The 20,039-nt window shown below is 36.0% G+C and overlaps 1 protein-coding gene across 3 annotated transcripts in view; it reads left to right on the top strand.

The window, feature by feature from the left end:
- LOC113514803 (uncharacterized) overlaps positions 1 to 19,890 on the top strand; it is a 29,935-nt gene extending 10,045 nt beyond the window's left edge. For 2 of the 3 annotated variants that reach the window (XM_052891989.1, XM_052891990.1), the window contains 12 exons: positions 329 to 343; positions 2,427 to 2,580; positions 3,925 to 4,118; positions 4,909 to 5,109; positions 6,528 to 6,680; positions 7,030 to 7,240; positions 8,296 to 8,471; positions 8,904 to 9,156; positions 9,950 to 10,101; positions 10,642 to 10,801; positions 11,202 to 11,305; positions 12,762 to 19,890. In XM_052891989.1, the coding sequence (XP_052747949.1) occupies positions 329 to 343; positions 2,427 to 2,580; positions 3,925 to 4,118; positions 4,909 to 5,109; positions 6,528 to 6,680; positions 7,030 to 7,240; positions 8,296 to 8,471; positions 8,904 to 9,156; positions 9,950 to 10,101; positions 10,642 to 10,801; positions 11,202 to 11,305; positions 12,762 to 12,834 (1,846 nt within the window). In that variant the 3' untranslated portion in view covers positions 12,835 to 19,890. The remainder of the gene's footprint in view (positions 1 to 328; positions 344 to 2,426; positions 2,581 to 3,924; positions 4,119 to 4,908; positions 5,110 to 6,527; positions 6,681 to 7,029; positions 7,241 to 8,295; positions 8,472 to 8,903; positions 9,157 to 9,949; positions 10,102 to 10,641; positions 10,802 to 11,201; positions 11,306 to 12,761) is intronic. The other variant, XM_052891991.1, reaches the window with a different exon arrangement.
- The last annotated feature ends 149 nt before the right edge of the window (positions 19,891 to 20,039 follow it).

Below are 20,039 nucleotides of genomic sequence, written 5' to 3' on the forward strand. Positions count from 1 at the left end.
TTGCTAAAATACACCCTATCAGATTGACCTCCAAGCGGTTCTCCCTGGAAACCATCGTGGTTAATTCAAGTGGAATTCGTCACGATGAGCTAACTGACCTGCTTTCATCGTCACCTATCATGTGTTACTGGTGCCCCGTCAGCGTATACCGATAGCGCGGGCGGGGTTACCATACCATTATGACCCATTAAAAAAAACTTGCATATTGTTATAACGTTATCCTGCATGTTTGTTAGCATGCGTTTATAATTTTAACGCTTTGCATGATCTTAGATTTAGTATTTCTTGTATGAATATTTAATGGAATGTATTTTATTTCGCTTTTCAGAGAATCCATTATTCAGTAAGTAGTTTTTCTTTTATTGCTTTTTTCTTTTAGTATAAAATTATAGATTGTATCGCAAGGGAGCAATTTTTTTTTATAGCAATTAGCTGTTTTGATGTAAAGTGGAGTAAGAGTGAAACAAATTAATTCAAAAAAATTTGCGACCTTGTGGTGCTCTCTGCTTTCATCCCTTTTATATGAAAGAAAACTTTTAATGTCACTTTTAAAAGTAACTCTTGTTAATTACAGTCAAAGCAATAATAAAGTATATTAATTTTTTTTTAAATACCTTTTTTATATTTTAACTGTAAGAAAAATCGGATTGAATGGCGTGTTTATTATTAGTGTAAGGGTCCCAGATGGTCCTCGGGCTAATCGAGTATTTTCAATTTTGTTTTTTTTTTATTTTTTTTTTAGCTCCTATGTGTGTACTAGAGATGGAAATAAATGATTTATCTATTACAAACTAATCGCTTCGCATGGGTATGTTGTGTAGGGATTTCTAGTTTTGTTGACTCTACTGCATCACTTAAAAAAGAATACAATATATATATATATATATATATATATATATATATATATATATATATATATATATATATATATATATATATATATATATATATATATACATATATATATATACATATATATACATATACATATATATATATATGTATATAAAGCAATTTCTTCCAGACAATCTTTTTTTTTATTAAAATACAGTTCTATTTACTTGCTGATAATGTAGCTTTTTGTTAATAACTTTCTGTGGGTGATGATAATCGAAAACACTTAACCTAATTTAAAAATGTAACTTTCTGTGGCATTTTTAAAGCAGGTTAAGTATTTTCGGGTATGTCCATTAAAAAAAATACAATCTTCCGAAAAGCAAACAAAAAACAAAAAAAAATACACGTCAGTCAATCCGGTTTGTTTTACAATAAAAACATTGTATACTTTAGAAATTTAAAATAAAAAAAAAAATCATCTATTTTGCTAGTGTTTAATGTGGAATTTATCATTTTTTCAAATAGATGGGATGAAGTATTATTTTTAGTTTTATTTTAAGGGTTTTTTTTTTACTTTTTCGTCACTCGCAAAAAAATGCTTAACAAAATAACAATATTAGGTAAACTCTAAATATCCAGCTAAGTATTAAATAATACGACAATACAGAAATATATTAATAAAGAGTTACCTGTGTATATGTGTACACAAATAGATACGTATATCTAACTAGCTGTGTTTCGCGGCTTTGCCCGCCTGAATCCATTACCCAAAGTATCCTATATGCTAAGTTGGGATATAATCTATACGTGTACCAAATTTTATTTAAATCTGTTTAGTAGTTTTTGCGTAAAGGAGTAATAAACATGCATCATATCATTACCTGTAATTAGCAATGAATTAAATATATATATATATATATATATATATATATATATATATATATATATATATATATATATATATATATATATATATATATATATATATATATATATATATATATATATATATATATAAATATATAATGTAATATGTTTGGCGTACACCAGGAATGGCCAACCGGTCGATCGCGACTATTAGTCCAGTCGATCGTGGCTACGCAAAAAAATATAATATTTTGCTAATCGAGCGGAAAATGCTCGGACGCAATGCTCACGCTAATATAAATAAGTTGTTACTAAGAATAATTCTCAGTTTTATGTTTCCCCTCGTAATAAAATAAAAAATACTACAATACTACATAATTGTGTACTGAACTATGTCGTTTCATTTGTGATTTCAAGAAGTATGCGATTGGTAGATGGCACAGGGTTTCGTCAATAAACAGTGGATCTTGGGTCTAGTCAAGTCGACCAGCTCTGGCGTAGGCTAAATTCCATCTTACCATTAATACTGGCTAAAGTTGGCAACGCACAAGCAACTCCTCTAGTGTTACAGGCGTTCGTGGGCAACGGTAGACCCTTCCCGTCAGGTGGACCGTTTGTCTTTTGTCGTTTGTCTTCCTAATAATAAAAAAAAAGAACTCATCTATTATATATTAATAAATTTTTCGTTATTTTTTTTTAAATAATACTACGGCTATTTACAGATTCATTGAAAATAGATTACAAGAAGAATTGAAATTGGACAAGGGCACAGGCTGCGAGATCCCACGGTTGGACCCCTTCGCGAAGGAGGTGACCCAGTTTGACAAGCAATTGCCGAAGGTCACGTGCTCGGGGCAGGACTGGGTCAAGTGCTATGTAAGTAGCAGATTCTATATACACAGGGTGTAGCTGAAATTGTTAGAATTCTTTAACGGTAGCTGTGTTCTTTTTTAATCGACTTAAAAGGATTTGTCGATTCCGTTGTTTTTTTTTTAATTTTTATTACCCTATAACTCCGTCAGTTGTAAATTATAAACCGACTTGAAAATTTCTTTTTTCTATGTGATAGGATATATTTCTAAATTGATCCTATAGATATTTTATAGTGTTTTGTTTCGGAATAAAATATTAAACTTAAGATTTATTTATTTAAATATTAAAACAGAATCGAAACTCGACTCGGTTTTGAGGATTTGGACGAATAGAAATCCAGCATTTCTATGACTATTCGAAAATTTTATTAGATTCGAGTAACTTTTAATTAATAATCCAATATTTTATCTTTGGACAATTAAGGAAAACGTTCATAAAATGATGAAACAGAGAGATAAAAATGTATGATATGTTTATCAAATACCTCGTATTCGAATTCTGTGTATTGAGTACTCGTGTATTTAAGTACCTATTAAGTATTCAGGAAAAATACTATTTTTTCAGGAAAAATAGGTCGATATGGCAGATTGTCGTATTTCTATTATCGATAGATAGATAAACACTTAATTTGAGTAATTTATTTTATTTTATTTATTCATTAGTACAAATATGTGTACATACATATACCACCAGTGTATGTCGGCTTAAAACCCAGCGACCCGGAGGCAGTAGCCTCCGGAGAAGGTGCCGGGGTAATGGGGTTCGCCCCAAGGCCCTTACTTAACCCGCCCTCACCATCTGACGGGTGTCGGCGATGACAATAACTGACTGACTAGCTACCTAACTGTGGTATTATTTAACAGCGAAAAATAAATTTTACAGAGCTTTAGTGACTTCTACAGAACTCTTAGGTTCCGGATAGGAACATTAGAAATTGCCGGGCTATTCAATATCATGATATGACAACGGGCGAAGCCGCGAGCTTTTTTTTTACAACACAGGCGGCAAACGAGCATGCGGCTCGCGTGGAAGAAAGTGCCTTGAAAAACGCACGGTGGAGGACCGCCACTCGTCCAGATGGTTGGGATGAAATTTTAGTTTAAGGCGGGTAGTACGATGGTGAAAATCAGCAGCAGGTATCAATCCGAACAATTCCTCAGAGCACCCCCATGATTATTTCGATAGAAGATGCACAGAGATGCAACATCTCTACGCAGTTTCAGTGGGTCGAGCCGGACAGTAAGGCGCCGATCGTCAACAATTCGAGCCGCCCGACTTGAATGCGGTCTAACGGAAGGAGTTGGCACTGTGGCGCTGTAGCTAGTAATGTTTGTTTCTTGTCCACAGCTGTCCGAATGCAGAGTAATCAAGGAGATACTAGACACAACAAAAGATATAGTGTGTTCATACAGAGATATTTTGTACCAAAGTGATTACAAATACGAACTCGGCAACAGTGTGGATGTGTATGGCGCGGACGTGTATGTACTCACCAACAGTGACCATGTGAAAGTTAAATGCACCGGTAAACATATTAACAGGTACAGTATTTATAAGTTGTATCTAATGTTATATATATTTTTTAATGATAATTAGAATGGCAAACAAGCTGACGGTCCGCCTGATGGAAGACGGTAACCGTCATGTAATGGTAATCTATAGACATGACCACCTAGCATCAGGGTTATCGCATTATTTGTTGTGATATCCATTGCACCTTTCTAATATATATATATATATATATATATATATATATATATATATATATATATATATATATATATATATATATACTTCAGATGCATTGTAGGGAGTCAGTCAGATGCAGGTGGCTCAGGACCTTTCTTTATGGCAGTTTATAGGGGAGGCCTATGTCCAGCAGTGGACGGATAATGGCTGAAATTATGATAATAATTTGAAAAGAGTAACTGTTGAGTTTCTCGCGGGTTCTTCTCAGCAGATAACATCCCGAACTCGACAGTACGAACATAAATAATTGACGATTTAAAACATCTTGTAAACAAGTGTATTTGAATAAACGTCGGTCCTCCACCGTGCGTTTTTCAAGGCACTTTCTCCCACGCACAACCACTCTTTGGTATCAACTTCCAGCAGCAGTATTTCCGAACCGATACGACAACATAACCTTCAAGAAAAGAGCATATTCCTTTTTAAAAGGCCGGCAGCACACCTGCAATGCCGTAGGTGTTGTGGGTGACCATGGGCGGCGGTAGTCACTTACCATCAGGTGAGCCGCATGTTCGTTTGCCCCCTGTGTTGTAAAAAAAAAAACATTATTATATTTTTATTATGTTATTCTATCATCTGCAGTATTTTACCATCGAAATGGACGGGACACTGCTTGGGCTTCCGTGCGACGGTGAAGCCAAAACCACCGCCGGAGGGCCGCGAGGAGTCGCTCAACGTGCTCATATTTGGGTTCGACTCGACGGCCAGGAACGGCTTCATACGACGCATGCCGCAAAGCTATAAGTTTCTGACCGATGAGCTGCAGGCTACAGTGCTCAATGGGTAAGTTTTAATTTTTTTTTATACAATTTAGAATGGCAAACAAGCTGACGGCCCACCTGATGGAAAGTGGTAACCGTCGCCTATACACATGAGCAGTACTATGGACATAACAGAGTATACTGTTTCGCCCATGATACCCCCCATGCGTTTCCATTCCTGAGGACTCAGGTGTTATTCCTCTGTACCCAGTAAATTGACGCCATATCCCACCCTTCAAACCGAAACACAGCTATGCAAACACAACTGCTTCACAGTTGAAACACGAATGAGACAGAGGTACCCAAGCAATCGACTTTTGTACAGTCTTCCTCTGGTAAGTTTTAATGCGCATTGCAGTCCATACTAATGTTATATAAAGATTGAATATATAACTCGTAAGTGATTTATATAATTAAAAAAAGTACAAAAGAGTTTTAGCTTTAGCTGCCCGTTCGCGAAATCCTTTCGAACTGCATTGGGTTGTCTGGAAGAGATCTCTGTCAGAGATAAGTCCACCCTTGCTCACAATATTTATAAATACATTATCTATATGATTAACGAGTGCAATAATAAATATTAAAAAAAAAAAACATGGAATTGAAAGACTTTTTCTTTTTGAAGTCGGTTGATAAAGGTAAGATTTTATTGTTTGCTTGTCGTCACAATATCTAAGCTGACTTCATTCTCACCTATCATCCCTCACTGGTATTAAAAAAAAAAAAGATTCCATCCTCACTTATCATTCTTAAGATACCCTGTCAGTGTAAATCATTACCAACCTCCTTTGGTCTCTAAAACTACTAGAATAAATTAATATTCATTTGCAAGAAACATAGTATATATATATATATATATATATATATATATATATATATATATATATATATATATATTGTGATAATCTTCTTAGATATAAATCAAAATTGCCGTACTGGTCCGATACATGCGGGCAGCGGCCGGCAACAGTTGTATGAAAATCCATATCTGTCGTGTTTTGCGGCCAAATAAATTACTATGTAAACTCATACCTGTCCTGTAATTTAAAAATGGAATGACCTTTTACTTCGAAACATGGCTACCAAGGAGGTAACTAATAAAAGATTTTATTTAAATTTCGAACTGGCTTGCAAATAGAAAGTTGTTTATTAAAAAAAATAAACAAAGGAACATTATGGTGCGTGAAAAATTATTATTGTTCGTTATTCGTCATTGAACTTAAAAAGTAAAATTGTGTTTTTGATTTCCGCGCATTGTTTGAGAAAAGTACTATACAAGCCTTGGCCACAACTAGGCATTGATGGACTCACGTATGTGTACCTCGTCTACGCCTCGGTCCACATTTGTACGTTCGTCCATCAATGTTTCAGTTGCTGGCTGCTGCAGTAATGCACTAATGTATATATATATACTAATAAAATCAAATGTCATCTTCGTTTCAGGTATAACATAGTGGGCGATGGTACACCGGCGGCGCTCTTCCCCATACTGACGGGCAAGAACGAGCTGGAGTTACCTGACGTGAGGAAGAAGTCCAAGAACAACGGCACGCTGGACTCCATGCCTTTTATATTCTACAAGTTGAAAGAAGACGGGTAAGTTTTTATTTTGCAATCGTGTTTTTTTTATTACGTCGTAAAATGGTGATTCCGTTGGCCGTGTCTGTTCCGGCATAGAAAGGGTCGCCTCTACCTTTTCTGTGGGTGTCGTAAGAGGCGACTAAGGGAGGACGAGGGATGGGCAGCAGCATCCTTCTTAAAACATCACTAAAAACCTAACTGCAGTTACCAATCCGCTTGCCAAGCGTGGCAACTATTGGCAAACCCCTGTAGGGGGTGGCTTGTCTTCAGCAGTGGACAGTTAAAAGCTTATATGATATGATGACTCACGCTAACGATCATTTATTCATTCTAATTGAATGAGTCTCCATTTTTTTTATTCTAGCTACCGTACCGCGTACTTCGAAGACATGCCCTGGATAGGCACGTTCCAGTACCGGTTCAACGGGTTTCGGAGGCAGCCCGCCGACCACTACCTGCGCTCGTTCTTCCTCGAGGAGTCGGCCAGCGGCAAGAAGTGGGGCAAGGGGAGAAGCGACCGGTACTGCGTGGGCGACACGCCGCAGTACAAGCTCATGATGAATATCACCGATCAGGTAACTTTGTTGGACATGAAACATAGTTCAGTTATAAAAGGGTTAAATCGAAATCGTTAATTGTATGTAAATCTAAATAAATTAGCCGTGTCGGTCCCGGCATAGAATTGGCCACTCTTTCCTGTCTCGTGGGTGTCGTATGAGGCGACTATAACTTAATGGTCGAAGGATCGACAGCAGCGTCCCTCTTAAAACATTACCAAAGCCTAACTGCGGTTGCCAACCTACTACTGGCCAAACCAAAGGGAGAGGTTTATATTCAGCAGCGAAGAGTTAATGTGTAATTCTAAGAATGTATTCATACTTTAAAACATACTTTCGGTTTGAAGGGTGGGATATGGCGTGAATTTACAGGGTACAGAGTAATAACATCTGAGTCCCTAGGAATGGCAATGCATGGGAGGTATCATGGGCGAAACAGTACACTCTGTTATGTCCATGGTACTGCTCATGTCTATAGGCGACGGTTACCACTTTCAATCAGGTGGGCAGTCAGCTTGTTTGCCATTCTAAGTTGTATAAAAAAAAATTGGCGGCTCTTTGGCGGGGTACCAATGGGGATGATAAAATGATGACATCAGGCCATTAGACCTATTCTGGAGCATTCAATAGGAATTAACCACGATAATTTACATATATTGCTAGGATAAACCTTTATTCCACCTTCTCCTTCCGATATTGCATCATCAGGATGGGTCAGCGACTGCATCCATACACGGTAGACCGTCCGCACTCGCGTACAAATAAGTTTGCCAACTCTTGCGTGAACCGTACCGTAACAATGTGAAATGGCTTTTTCCAAGACGCGTTCCCATAACCTGGGATCCTTCAAACGCAGCGTGACAAGCACTTAGTGAGCCGGCATAGTGCGGCCAACCGTCGTAAGTGGAACATACTCATTTCGGTTGGTCGTATTCATAGACCATGTCGTCTCTTTGTTCGCTCAGAATGGTGTGATCATATCTCGTGCTGTAATAAAAAAATCATCCTCTTTTGACAGCACCCGTTCACGAGTATGACGGATGATTATTTGTACTCTTCGTTTACATCTCCAGTTCCTCCGCCTGGACGGCAAGAGGTTCTGCTTCACGTTCATAGCAGACATCACGCACGACGACTTCAACATGATAGAGACGGCTGACCAGGATTTTGTGGACTTCATGAGGGTATTCCGCGACGAGGGCCGGCTGAAGGATACGCTGCTCGTCGTCATGGGCGATCACGGGCCTAGGTATTTCGCAATCTTTTTTTTTATAGTTGACTAGCTGTATTATACGGCCTCGCACGTTTAAATCAATATGTAAAGTATCCTAAGTTTCAAGTTAGGATATAACCAACAAATCACACGATAATTCCATTCACTAAATATTTTATTTAACTGTATATTTGTTTATGTACTCTAAATATTAATAGTTGTAGCACTTCAGCTGCCCGCTAACGACATGCTGTCTAACTGCATTGGGTTGACTGGAAGAGATCTCTGTCAGAGATAAGTCCACACTTGCTCACAATATTTATAAATGCATTAACAATGTAATTTACAAGTACAATAAAGAATATATATATATATATATATATATATATATATATATATATATTGGGATATTGATGGGTTGTTGTGATATGGTAAAATATTATGTTAAATTACAGCATCTCTCCTCAGATACGCGAACGTCCGGAACACACTCCAGGGTAAACTTGAGGAGCGCTTGCCCCTAATGGCCATAGTTCTGCCGGACGAGCTCAAAGTCCGCCGGCCGGCCGCACAGGTGGCGCTGCAAGCGAATGCTGATGTACTAACAACCCCTCACGATGTCCACGCCACAATTCTGGACGTTATGGGCCTGACAAAGTATTGGAATGATTATAAAATCACCGGCGCTGATTTGCATAGGGGAATGACACTTTTGGAACCGGTGAGTGAATTGGCTATACTATTATAAAGAGGAAGGATTGCTTATCGTTTGATTGGGCATCTCTGTTCCATTCATGTTTCTACTGTGAAGCAGTTGTGTTTGCATGGCTGTGTTTCGGTTTGAAGGGTGGGATATGGTAATGAATTTACGGGATACAGAGGAATGACACCTGAGTCCTTAGGAATGGCAAAGCATGGGGGGCATCATGGGCGAAACAGTATTCTCTGCGGGGCACCAGTGAAGGATGATAGGCGAGGATGAAGCAGGTCAGTTAGCCCATCGTGACGAATTCAACAAAAATTGTTCACGATGATTTCCAGGCGGAACCACGTGGAGGGCGACCTAATAGGGCATATTACTAGCAATAGGGCTGTCAAACTCCATTGCTAACAATCCCATTCTCCCCTCACCGAGCATGTTATAATCTGACTTAGCAGGAGGCGAGTCTAGCCTCATTACTTAGATGTTTTTTTTTATACAACTTAGAATGGCAAACAAGCTGACGGCCCACCTGATGGAAAGTGGTAACCGTCGCCTATAGACATGAGCAGTACCATGGACATAACAGAGTATACTGTTTCGCCCATGATACCCCCCATGCGTTGCCATTCCTGAGGACTCAGGTGTTATTCCTCCGTACTCAGTAAATTCACGCCATATCCCACCCTTCAAACCGAAACACAGCCATGCAAACACAACTACTTTACGGTTGAAACACTTTGTGAAAATGAATTTGACTTATCGGAGAGTTAGTCCGAAATTTGAATTAAATTGACTTCTATTTCACCTTCAGATACCCAAGAATCGGTCTTGCAGCGAGGCCGGCATTGAACCTCATTGGTGCGCTTGCCTCGCGTGGACCAACGTTTCCAAGGACGACCCCCTCTATCAGAAAACGGCGGAGGCGCTTGTAGCATTCATCAATAAACTAACCGACCCTGTCAGGTGAGGGGAATGCGTATTTATTGCTTACTTAAGGAGATAGAGATTAGATAAGATTGTTATATATATGCTTTTTTTTTCTTTGTTCGCGAATAACATCGTCCTTTATGAATCGATTTTGATGATTCTTTTTTTGTTGCAATGAAAATATTTCAAAGGTGGTCCCATGATAAGGAGATCAGGGTTCGATGATGGCAGACCAGAGAGATCGAGGGGAACATTCGAAAATCGTAGGGGCGACTAGTGCGTTTATAAGTTTTTAAGTATTTCAATTTAAATCTACAACAACTTAATAAAGGTCTGGAGTAGACCTGATGATGATGGAGCCGAGAGACAGTCAAAGGAACTCGTTAACGATTCACAGCAGCCACCTTGTGTTTGAGCTTGATTAGTTTATATTGATAAGAACTTTATACTTAGATGGGTTGTCACTGTCATTGGAGGTCTGATGATGAAGACCAAGGACAGTTGAGGGAACTCCTCGACGGTTTACAGTAGCTGCCTCGTTCTGTGTTATCTTTCTTTACTGTGTGCTACTTGCAGGTCGCAGTGTACTCCGCGGCGGCTGTCGTCGATATCGTGGGTATTCCGGCGCCGCGCCAACAGCCGGCTGCTGTCGTTCGTGGCGGCGCGTGACGCGGACGGCTACGTGGGCCGCTTCGGGCCGCGCCTGCAGCCGCCCGCCGACACCTACCAGGCCAAGGTACCGGGGGAAGCCATTGTTAGATTTTTTTTATACAACTTAGAATGGCAAACAAGCTGACGGTCCACCTGATGGAAAGTGGTAACCGTCGCCTATAAACATGAGCAGTACCATAAAAATAATAGAGTATACTGTTTCGCCCATGATACCCCCCATGCGTTGCCATTCCCGAGGACTCAGGTGTTATTCCTCTGTACCCAGTAAATTCACGCCATAACAACCGAAACACAGCCATGCAAACACAACTGCTTCACGGTTGAAACACGAATAAGACAGAGGTACCTAAGCAATCGACTTCTGTACAAAGTCTCCCTCTGGTATAAATATTTAATAAATATTTTTCCTTTTTTTTTTCTTTCAATCAAAATTGGACCTTGTAACTAAAACGTGATGGTTTCAGATCGCGGTGGCCCCCGGCAATGGGCTGTATGAGGCGTCTCTCACGTACCACATTAAAGAGGATAAATTTGATGTAGACATACGAGACATCTCGCGGACTAACGCGTAAGTAATAACAATAACACAACGATTTGTCGTCCTCCGTGGCGCAGCGGTCAACACGCCTGCCTGCGACGTGGAGGCCCCGGGTTCGATCCCCGGCCAGGTTATGATGGAAAACGATCTTTTCCTGATTGGCCTGGGTCTTGGATGTTTATCTATATATGTATCTATTATAAATATAGTACCGTTGAGTTAGTATCCCATAACACAAGTCTCGAACTTACTTTGGGGCTAGCTCAATCTGTGTGATTTGTCCGTATATATTTATTTATTATATTTATTATACTTATCATCAGGTCCTCAAGTCAGGATACCATGTTTTAGGAGGGTCATTTGAAAAGTTCCTAGCCTAACATGGTTAAAGTCATTGGTTTTTTTTTACAACTACCCTCATTTTGTAGTTACATTATTTAGCAACAAGTATGCACAGTTTAGTTCATTCACAGTAACTCATTGTTCGTTTACACGTGATTTTTGCGAATTATGAATTTTTAGGTGGTAAACATTTTTTTTTACAAATGAATAGGTCATAGCCGCCGTGGACGCTTATTTTGAGGAGTTAGACGAAGATTTTTTTAAAACGGGTATCCGTAGCCTTACCGGGTCGATGGGAAAAGTGTTTTGAGCTCGGAGGAGAGTATGTTCAAAAATAAAAATAAACTCAAAATCGTGTGGTTTCATTAAGTATGTTTTTTTTAATGGGTAAATATGGTATGGTAACCCCATACCCCACCTGCGCTAACGGGATACGCTGGCGGAGCACCAGTGAAGGGTGATAGATGAGAATGAAAACAGGCCAGTTAGCCCATCATGATGAATTCATCAGGAATTAACCATGATAGTTTCCAGGGGGAACCGCGAGGAGGTCGACCTGGTTGTGTATATTGCTAGCAATAGGATTCTCAGTCTCCGTCACTAACAATCCCTTTCATTAAGTATGTTAGGCTAAGAACTTTTCAAATGACCCCCGTATAAGGAACCAGGCAGCAAGCATTTAGAACTATACACAACACCCAGACTAGCAAAGTAAAAAAATGTTTGTTTAAACAAATTGGAACTTCACCGGGAATCGAATCTGGGATCTCGTATACGAAAAGCAACGTAATATCAGCCGTTAATTGTCCACTGCTGGACATAGGCCTCCCCATGGAATTAATTTCCAGCAGCAGTATTTCCGAACCGATACGACAACATAACCTTCAAGAAAAGAGTATATTCCTTTTTAAAAGGCCGGCAGCACACCTGCAATATTGCTAGCGTTGTGGGTGATTATGGGCGGCGGTAGTCACTTACTATCAGGTGAGCCGCATGCTCGTTTGCCCCTGTGTTGTAAAAAAAAATCATATTGAACTAATCCTCTGAGCACAATCCATTGTACATACCGTGTCATAATGTTTATTAACGCTAAAAAGCTAAATATTTTATATAATTATTTTATTTTATTTTTTTTCTATTCCAGATACGGCAACGAACCGGACTGCATAAGTGTCACGCATCCGCATCTGAACATGTTTTGTTACTGCAGAAAATGACCGCGAGATGTCGCTTAATTGGACTCGCTATATGCAAGTGTTATTTACATTCATCTTAGTGTGAATCAGAGATAATTATTATGCCCCATTTACATGTTGCATTTGGGATATGTAAATATATTAAATATATTAATATTATATGTAAATATTTGCTTAGTGTTTCGGTTTGAAAGGTGGGATATGGCGTGAATTTACTGGGTACAGAGAAATAAAATCTGAGTCCTCAGGAATGGCAACGCATGGGGGGTATCATGAGTGAAACAGTATACTCTGTTATGTCCATGGTACTGCTCGTGTCTATAGGCGACGGTGATCACTTTCCATCAGGTGGGCCGTTAGCTTGTTTGCCATTCTAAGTTGTATAAAAAAAATGCATTTTAGTGGAAATGTTCGAAGAAAGAAGGACCCGAGGTTATTAGGTTCTAAATTAATAAGTAATAATAATAAAATCATTTATTTTGACTATCAAGGATGATCATAAGTTTACATTATATATATATATATATATATATATATATATATATATATATATATATATGCTGCCCATCCCTCACCGTCCCTTAGTCGACTTTCATGACACCCATGGGAAAGACATGGCTGGCACATTCTACGTCGGGACCACACGGCATATGTATATATATATTTATCCTAAAGTGACAGACATCATTACAAGATCATCACATTTTTCACATTTAGACCAATAATTTTAAAATTAGTAACTAATTAATTGCAGGACATTTATTTAATACAATTAATTAATTTATTAATAAATCGCGCACAAACCAAACTCGTTATTATATAAAATCAGTTTAAATCTTCTAATTTCCTAATTTATATTGTAAATATATAAGATATCTTTAATTTCTCTAATTTTATGTTCCTACCCTTATAAGGTACTTAGAACAAAGGACTTTGTTTTCTCAATAAAGTTTTATTCTAACAACAAGGAATTACATAGAAGGAATGATAAAATAAAAACTGTAAATCATACGGTTGCCTCCTTCCTTCTTGTACAAATATAATTAGTAAAAAGAGGACGAGGGATACACCATCAGTTGCTATTTTTCTCAATTCATAGCAGGCTAGTGTACAGAAAATGTTTGATATGTCAATTATTTGTCAATGACAAATGTAACATTACTAGATTATATATTGGACACAGTTTATGTAGAAAGTATGCAAGCAGGTTGTATCTTAATTTGGTAGGGTTATACGGCCGTATAACATTTAGCCTGCTATGATCGATACTATGTCGAATATTTAATCTAGTAATGTAAAATTTGTCATTGACACATAATTGACATGTCAAACATTTTCTATACACTAGCCTGCTATGAATTGAGAAAAATACCACTGATGGGTATATATCCTTCGTTCTCTTTTTACTAATTACATTTGCATAAGAAGAAAGGAGTCAACGGTATGATTTATAGTTTTTATTTTATCATTCCTTCTATGTAATTCCTTGTTCTTTGGATTTAATCCTTACTTATATTATAGATAATAAATAATTTCCATTTAAGTAAATTAAATTATAAGCATTTTTTAAATAGTCATTTTTTTATGAATCTACCGCCCAGTTCGGAATGCAATTTCAGCTGAGAAGAATAGACAAGAAACTCAGCTGTTGCTATTTTTTTTACAATTTTAATAACTTAACTAATTGGCATAAAATGTGGTAAAAGGATTCTGTTTGGGATGGAGAAGTTACATTATCTATTTATCTTGATTAACCAATATTAAAGAAATTAAATTGTCTCAGAAATGGCAACGCATGGGGGGTATCATGGGCGAAACAGTATACTCTGTTATGTCCATGGTACTGCTAATGTCTATAGGCGACTTTTACCACTTTCCGTCAGGTGGACCGTCAGCTTGTTTGCTATTCTAAGTTTTTTTTTTTTTTAACATTATTTTAAGGGCTTTTACCTCCTTCAGGTATATCTCTGATTTCTCAAACAAAACTCAATCTATTGTCCCTAGACGCGGAAAGAGAAGAATTAATGGGCATCAATAATATAAAAAGAAATTTAAAGAAGCATATATTCTCGCCGTAGCTTCACAATACATATACGCAAACATTTTGTATATACGCAGGAATCTGCAACTGTTTCTTAAAAACAGCGATCTCAATAATCTTAACACTAAATACAAATATAAACTCGCTGTTCCGAAGTATAGTTTAGAAAAAGTTAATAAGTCTTTTACGGGTATGGGCATTAAATGTTATAATAAGATATAGAAGAATATTTTGGATCAGCCTTTTAATAAGTTTAAAACTGTTATTAAAAACACTTATTCAACAAAGCCTTACACACTAAACGATTACTTGAATGACAAACGTGCATGGTGTTAATCGACCATGCACTGGCTTTTAACGACCGTGTAATTTTAGACATAGGACATTTAAACAAATACACGTGATGTTAACAGAGATTTAAAAGAGTAACTGTTGAGTTTCTTGCGGGCTCTTCTCAACTGATAACAACCTTGCGAACTACTATAGTAGATTAAAAAAAATTACGATTTAAAAGTGCTTGTAAACAAGTCTGTTTGAATATAGATAGAATTTGAATTTAATTATCCTGGACGAAGTTGCGGGTAAATACTAGTATAATATAAATTATAGAATAAATGAATTATTTTATATATATATATATTATGATATATAATTATTATCTATTAATAGTTAGAGAGCTGACCACATGAAATGTTTTATGATATTTTTTAATATCTTTGCATTTAAATATATTTTTTTTTGTGGAATTTTTATAAATTTACTATTTTTGTAGTTGTTTACGATTTGTCTGACTTTTTGCATTTCTTTGGTTTTATAGTTTATTTTGAAAGAATATAAATGAAAGATGTTTCGAGGTTCATATTTAAATTTAAATATTTTTTTATTAATAACAAATTCCAAGAGATTTATTGTGGTATACAATAATATGGTAGACACTCCTTATTGTTTCCTCCAATAGATTACAATAGTAAACTTATTATAAATATAAACAATTACAAGAAATAATATCACAGTGAGAAAACAATAGGCGACCTTATCGCTAAGAGCGATCTCTTCCACGCAACCTTTGGATGGAGAGGAGTAATTATAAAGTTTGGTGGGAGGCACGATGAAAATTCGATTATTTCTTAATATGGAGATGTGATACGTGTAATGTAAATATAAATATATATCCTTACTCATTATAATATATATACAAACATACATATACACATATAAATGTATGTATATTTGGTCCAAAATTCTCAAAGCACTAAGTCTGCATTTTGTGTGAGATTTTTAGAATATTCTAAATAAAGTTTAAGTGTATACATATGTAACTTGAGTTAAAAACACTCTGTATTTTTAACCGACTTCAAAAAGAAGCGTGTCTTCAATTCGGTTGTGTTTTTTTTAATGTTTGTTACCTCATAAATTCGTCAATTGTAAACCAATTTGGAGAATTGTTTTTTTTATCTAATAGAATATGCTTACAGATTATGGTTCACTAGTTTAGTTTTAAAATCAAAATACTTGGTGTTGCCATAATTGAATTAATTTTTTTCATGGAACGCAATCTCAAATTGTTTCTATTGAATATTTACAATCTCATATTTTTTTTATTACTACTAAGGTTGCCAACTGTACTCTTAAAAACAGTATTATATATATATATATATATATATAATATTATACTTTTTACTATTGACCAAAAATAAAGTATACAAAATACTGTCTTTATTATCAAAATACTTAACAACTACAAGTGTTAAACTTAGATGCTTACACAATTTTTATTTACTCAGTCAATGCACTTTAATTTAATCAAAAATGAGCTCCATATTTATTTTAATTTTAGTTTTGTAATTGTGATGAGGCATATGAAGTTTAAAAAAAAAAGATTGTAAATTAATAAAAAAGATATGTATTTAAAACATTAAATAAATAAAATACTGTTAATTTTTTTTTTTAAATACTATTCAATATTCTTTTCAGAACTAAATATACTTTATTTCTTGTAACCAAAGTTGGCTAAGTTAGTCTTATTTTTTTATTTTTAGTTATAATTATATAATAGTGTAACTTATATAAAGTGTAAATGAAATGTAATCACAATTTAGACGTTTATACTAAAATAAATTATATAGGTACTAAATAAATTATTGTGTACAGCGAAATTATTATTGTAAGGTTAAATAAGAACTCTAACTAACACTTTCATTCATTAAAAAAAAAAAAAAAACATGCAATTCTTTGCATGATTTTTTTTATTGGTAAAATAAACCAAGGTGATATAATTCATGTTCAAAATAAAGGAAAAATGGTTTGAAAAATAAATTTGACAGCTATGTTTTTTTTCTGCAATGGACATTAAAAAGGTACCCAGACACGATCAACTTAAAGTGAACTTGGTCTTTTATAAAATTTTTGGGCATTCAATGTTATGATGGAAATTTCCACCATTATGCAAAGAAGAGTTAATTCTTTACAGTCCATAACTTTTACATGCATCAACAATTTAGAATTTTAATTTTTGAAAATTGCATTTCAGTGTACCCTAATAATCTACGTAGTAAGTAATATGTATTTTTTAATGGGTCATAATGGAGTGGTAACCCCGCCTGCGCTATCGGTGGGGCACCAGTGATGGATGAATAGGTGACGATGAAAGCAGGTCAGTTAGCCCATCGTGACCACTACAATTAACCACGATGGTTTCCAGGAGGGAAGCGAGTGGAGGTCGACCTGATAGGGTGTATTGCTAGCAATGGGGGGGGGGGGGGTCAGTTAGTAATTTAAATGAATAATAATTAAATTCTCATTACTAATAATCCCTTTCCCCCAAGTAATATGTATTAGATACATGTATAATTTTTATTCAAAAAAAGCACAAAGAAATAATGTATTTCTGTATATAATATTTTAAAAAAGTATGTATGTATATATTTGAAATATAAAATGTAAAAATATCTGTCTAAAATTTAAGCTCGTTGTATTATTAGTGGTCGGCTCCTGTACTATGAATTAAAATTAAAAAACAAAAATGTGTAATTTCTTAAAAATATACTAAATTATTTACGCTACAGTGTGTAAAGGAAAATGTGTAACAATTTAAAATTCACTGTAAACATAAGTTTATTAATTATATAAAAAAAACCTCGTAAGCACACATTGTATTTTAATGCAATAACTGCCGGTTTAACTTACGAGAAAATCTCGACTAGTTGCGGGATCAATACGTGACCCTTAATCATGAGCGGATCTGACGCGAGCGCTCCTGTAGTTATTATATTAAAACATATAAAAAAACAATTAAGAAAAAAAGAAACTAGTTAATATTTCTGTAAGTGTTAATGCCAAGTTTGTTAATTTACTAGTCAAGTAAACTTTACCTAAGTATTGTTCCTTTAACGTTAAATTGTTTTACATAATTTGTTTACGTGTGTAAATACAACTGACGTCATAACTTGTGTATAACTGTAAAGGCGTGTTCACAATACAGAAATGAAATGTGTAGCCAATTAGGCCGGTTCCACACTATAGTCCCATTCGTGTTTCTACCGTGAAGCAGTTGTGTTTGCATGGCTGTGTTTCGGTTTGAAGGGTGGGATATGGCGTGAATTTACTGGGTACAGAGGAATAACACGTGAGTCCTCAGGAATGGCAACGCATGGGGGGTATCAGGGCGAAACAGTATACTTTGTTATGTCCATGGTACTGCTCATGTCTATAGGCGACGGTTACCACTTTCCATCAGGTAGGCCGTCAGCTTGTTTGCCATTATAAGTTGTATAAAAAATATATATATAGTAAGATAATATATGATTTAAGTCAATTTAAATTAATAAATTCGAGAAAGGCAATCAATAGGTTTTTTTTTTTTAATTTTTAATCCAGCAGGAGAGAGAGATATACACTTTTTTCATAGAAACAGAGATTAAAACTGTACTTCATATACGTACAGCGCCATCTTTTGTGGTACAGATAAATGATTATTGGAGTTTGACAGTTGGGATAGGAGATGTTTATGAAATTTGATGACAGATGGCTTGAGTTCTGTCCAAGTGCATTATAATAGTCCGCTCTCGTTATGGTCACTACGAACTATTTGAGAATGATTAGCACGGGATTTTTTTTTGATAGGTGAAAATGGTATGGTAACCCCGCCTGTGCTAACGGGATACGCTGACGGAGCACCAGTGAAGGGTGATAGATGAGAATGAAAACAGACCAGTTAGCCCATCATGATGAATTCATCAGGAATTAACCATGATAGTTTCCAGGGGGAACTGCGAGGAGGTCTACCTGGTTAGGTATATTGCTAGCAATGGGATTTTTAGTCTCCATTACTAACAATCCCTTTTCCCCCCATTAGAACGGGATTGGGTTGTAATGTGATTACACACATTGTTTCTTACGAAGTATTTTAATGAATTGAGAGCGGATCGAGATTGGACCAAAAGCGGTCCGAAAGTGGACCGAGAGCGGACCGAGAACGGACTGAGAGCGGCACTATAGTGGGGATCGTGCCCTATCAGGTGTAAACCAGTTATAACTGGTTATAAATAAAATTTACTGTAAACGACTATATATTAAGATCATTTATAAGTGCTGGAACTTTATTGTATATAATATAAGGGTGAATTTAAAATAGCAACACATGTTATGGACGTCACAGTATAAGAGTTAGAATTTTTTTTGTGTTAGTAAACATAATTATAAGTATTTTTATATAATTTTTTTTTTGTATGTTTCTACCGCAATGTTACCATTATTGGAATGTAATTTTAGCTGAGAAAAATGGGCAGGAAAGTCAACTGTTGCTCTTTGAAACAAATGTACCCATATTTGTTTTAATATAATATTTTTTAATTATATTATTAAGGTAGGTTTTCACCTTTTAAAACCACTTTTTCAAAACAGTTGTGATTATACGTTTTGTTAGATTTCAGAGCTGCGTACACGCATTTACATGTTAGATGGTACAGTACTTAGAATTCAGTTGATAATTTGTGCCTAAGACTAGCCTAAGTTTAGAAATAAAAATTTGGAGATACCACTGTTGTTTTCATTCCATAATATCTTCATTCCTTATGTCTGTTTTCCCGACAAGTGGCAAATGTATCTGTCGATAGATATGCTATCGCTACCGCATGATATAGAACAAGACAGCAACGGCCGTATAATGCGTATGTGAACGTAAACG

Source organism: Galleria mellonella, unplaced genomic scaffold (assembly GCF_026898425.1).
Source record: "Galleria mellonella isolate WM207_F2 unplaced genomic scaffold, CSIRO_AGI_GalMel_v1 utg146, whole genome shotgun sequence".
Lineage (NCBI taxonomy): Eukaryota > Metazoa > Arthropoda > Insecta > Lepidoptera > Pyralidae > Galleria > Galleria mellonella.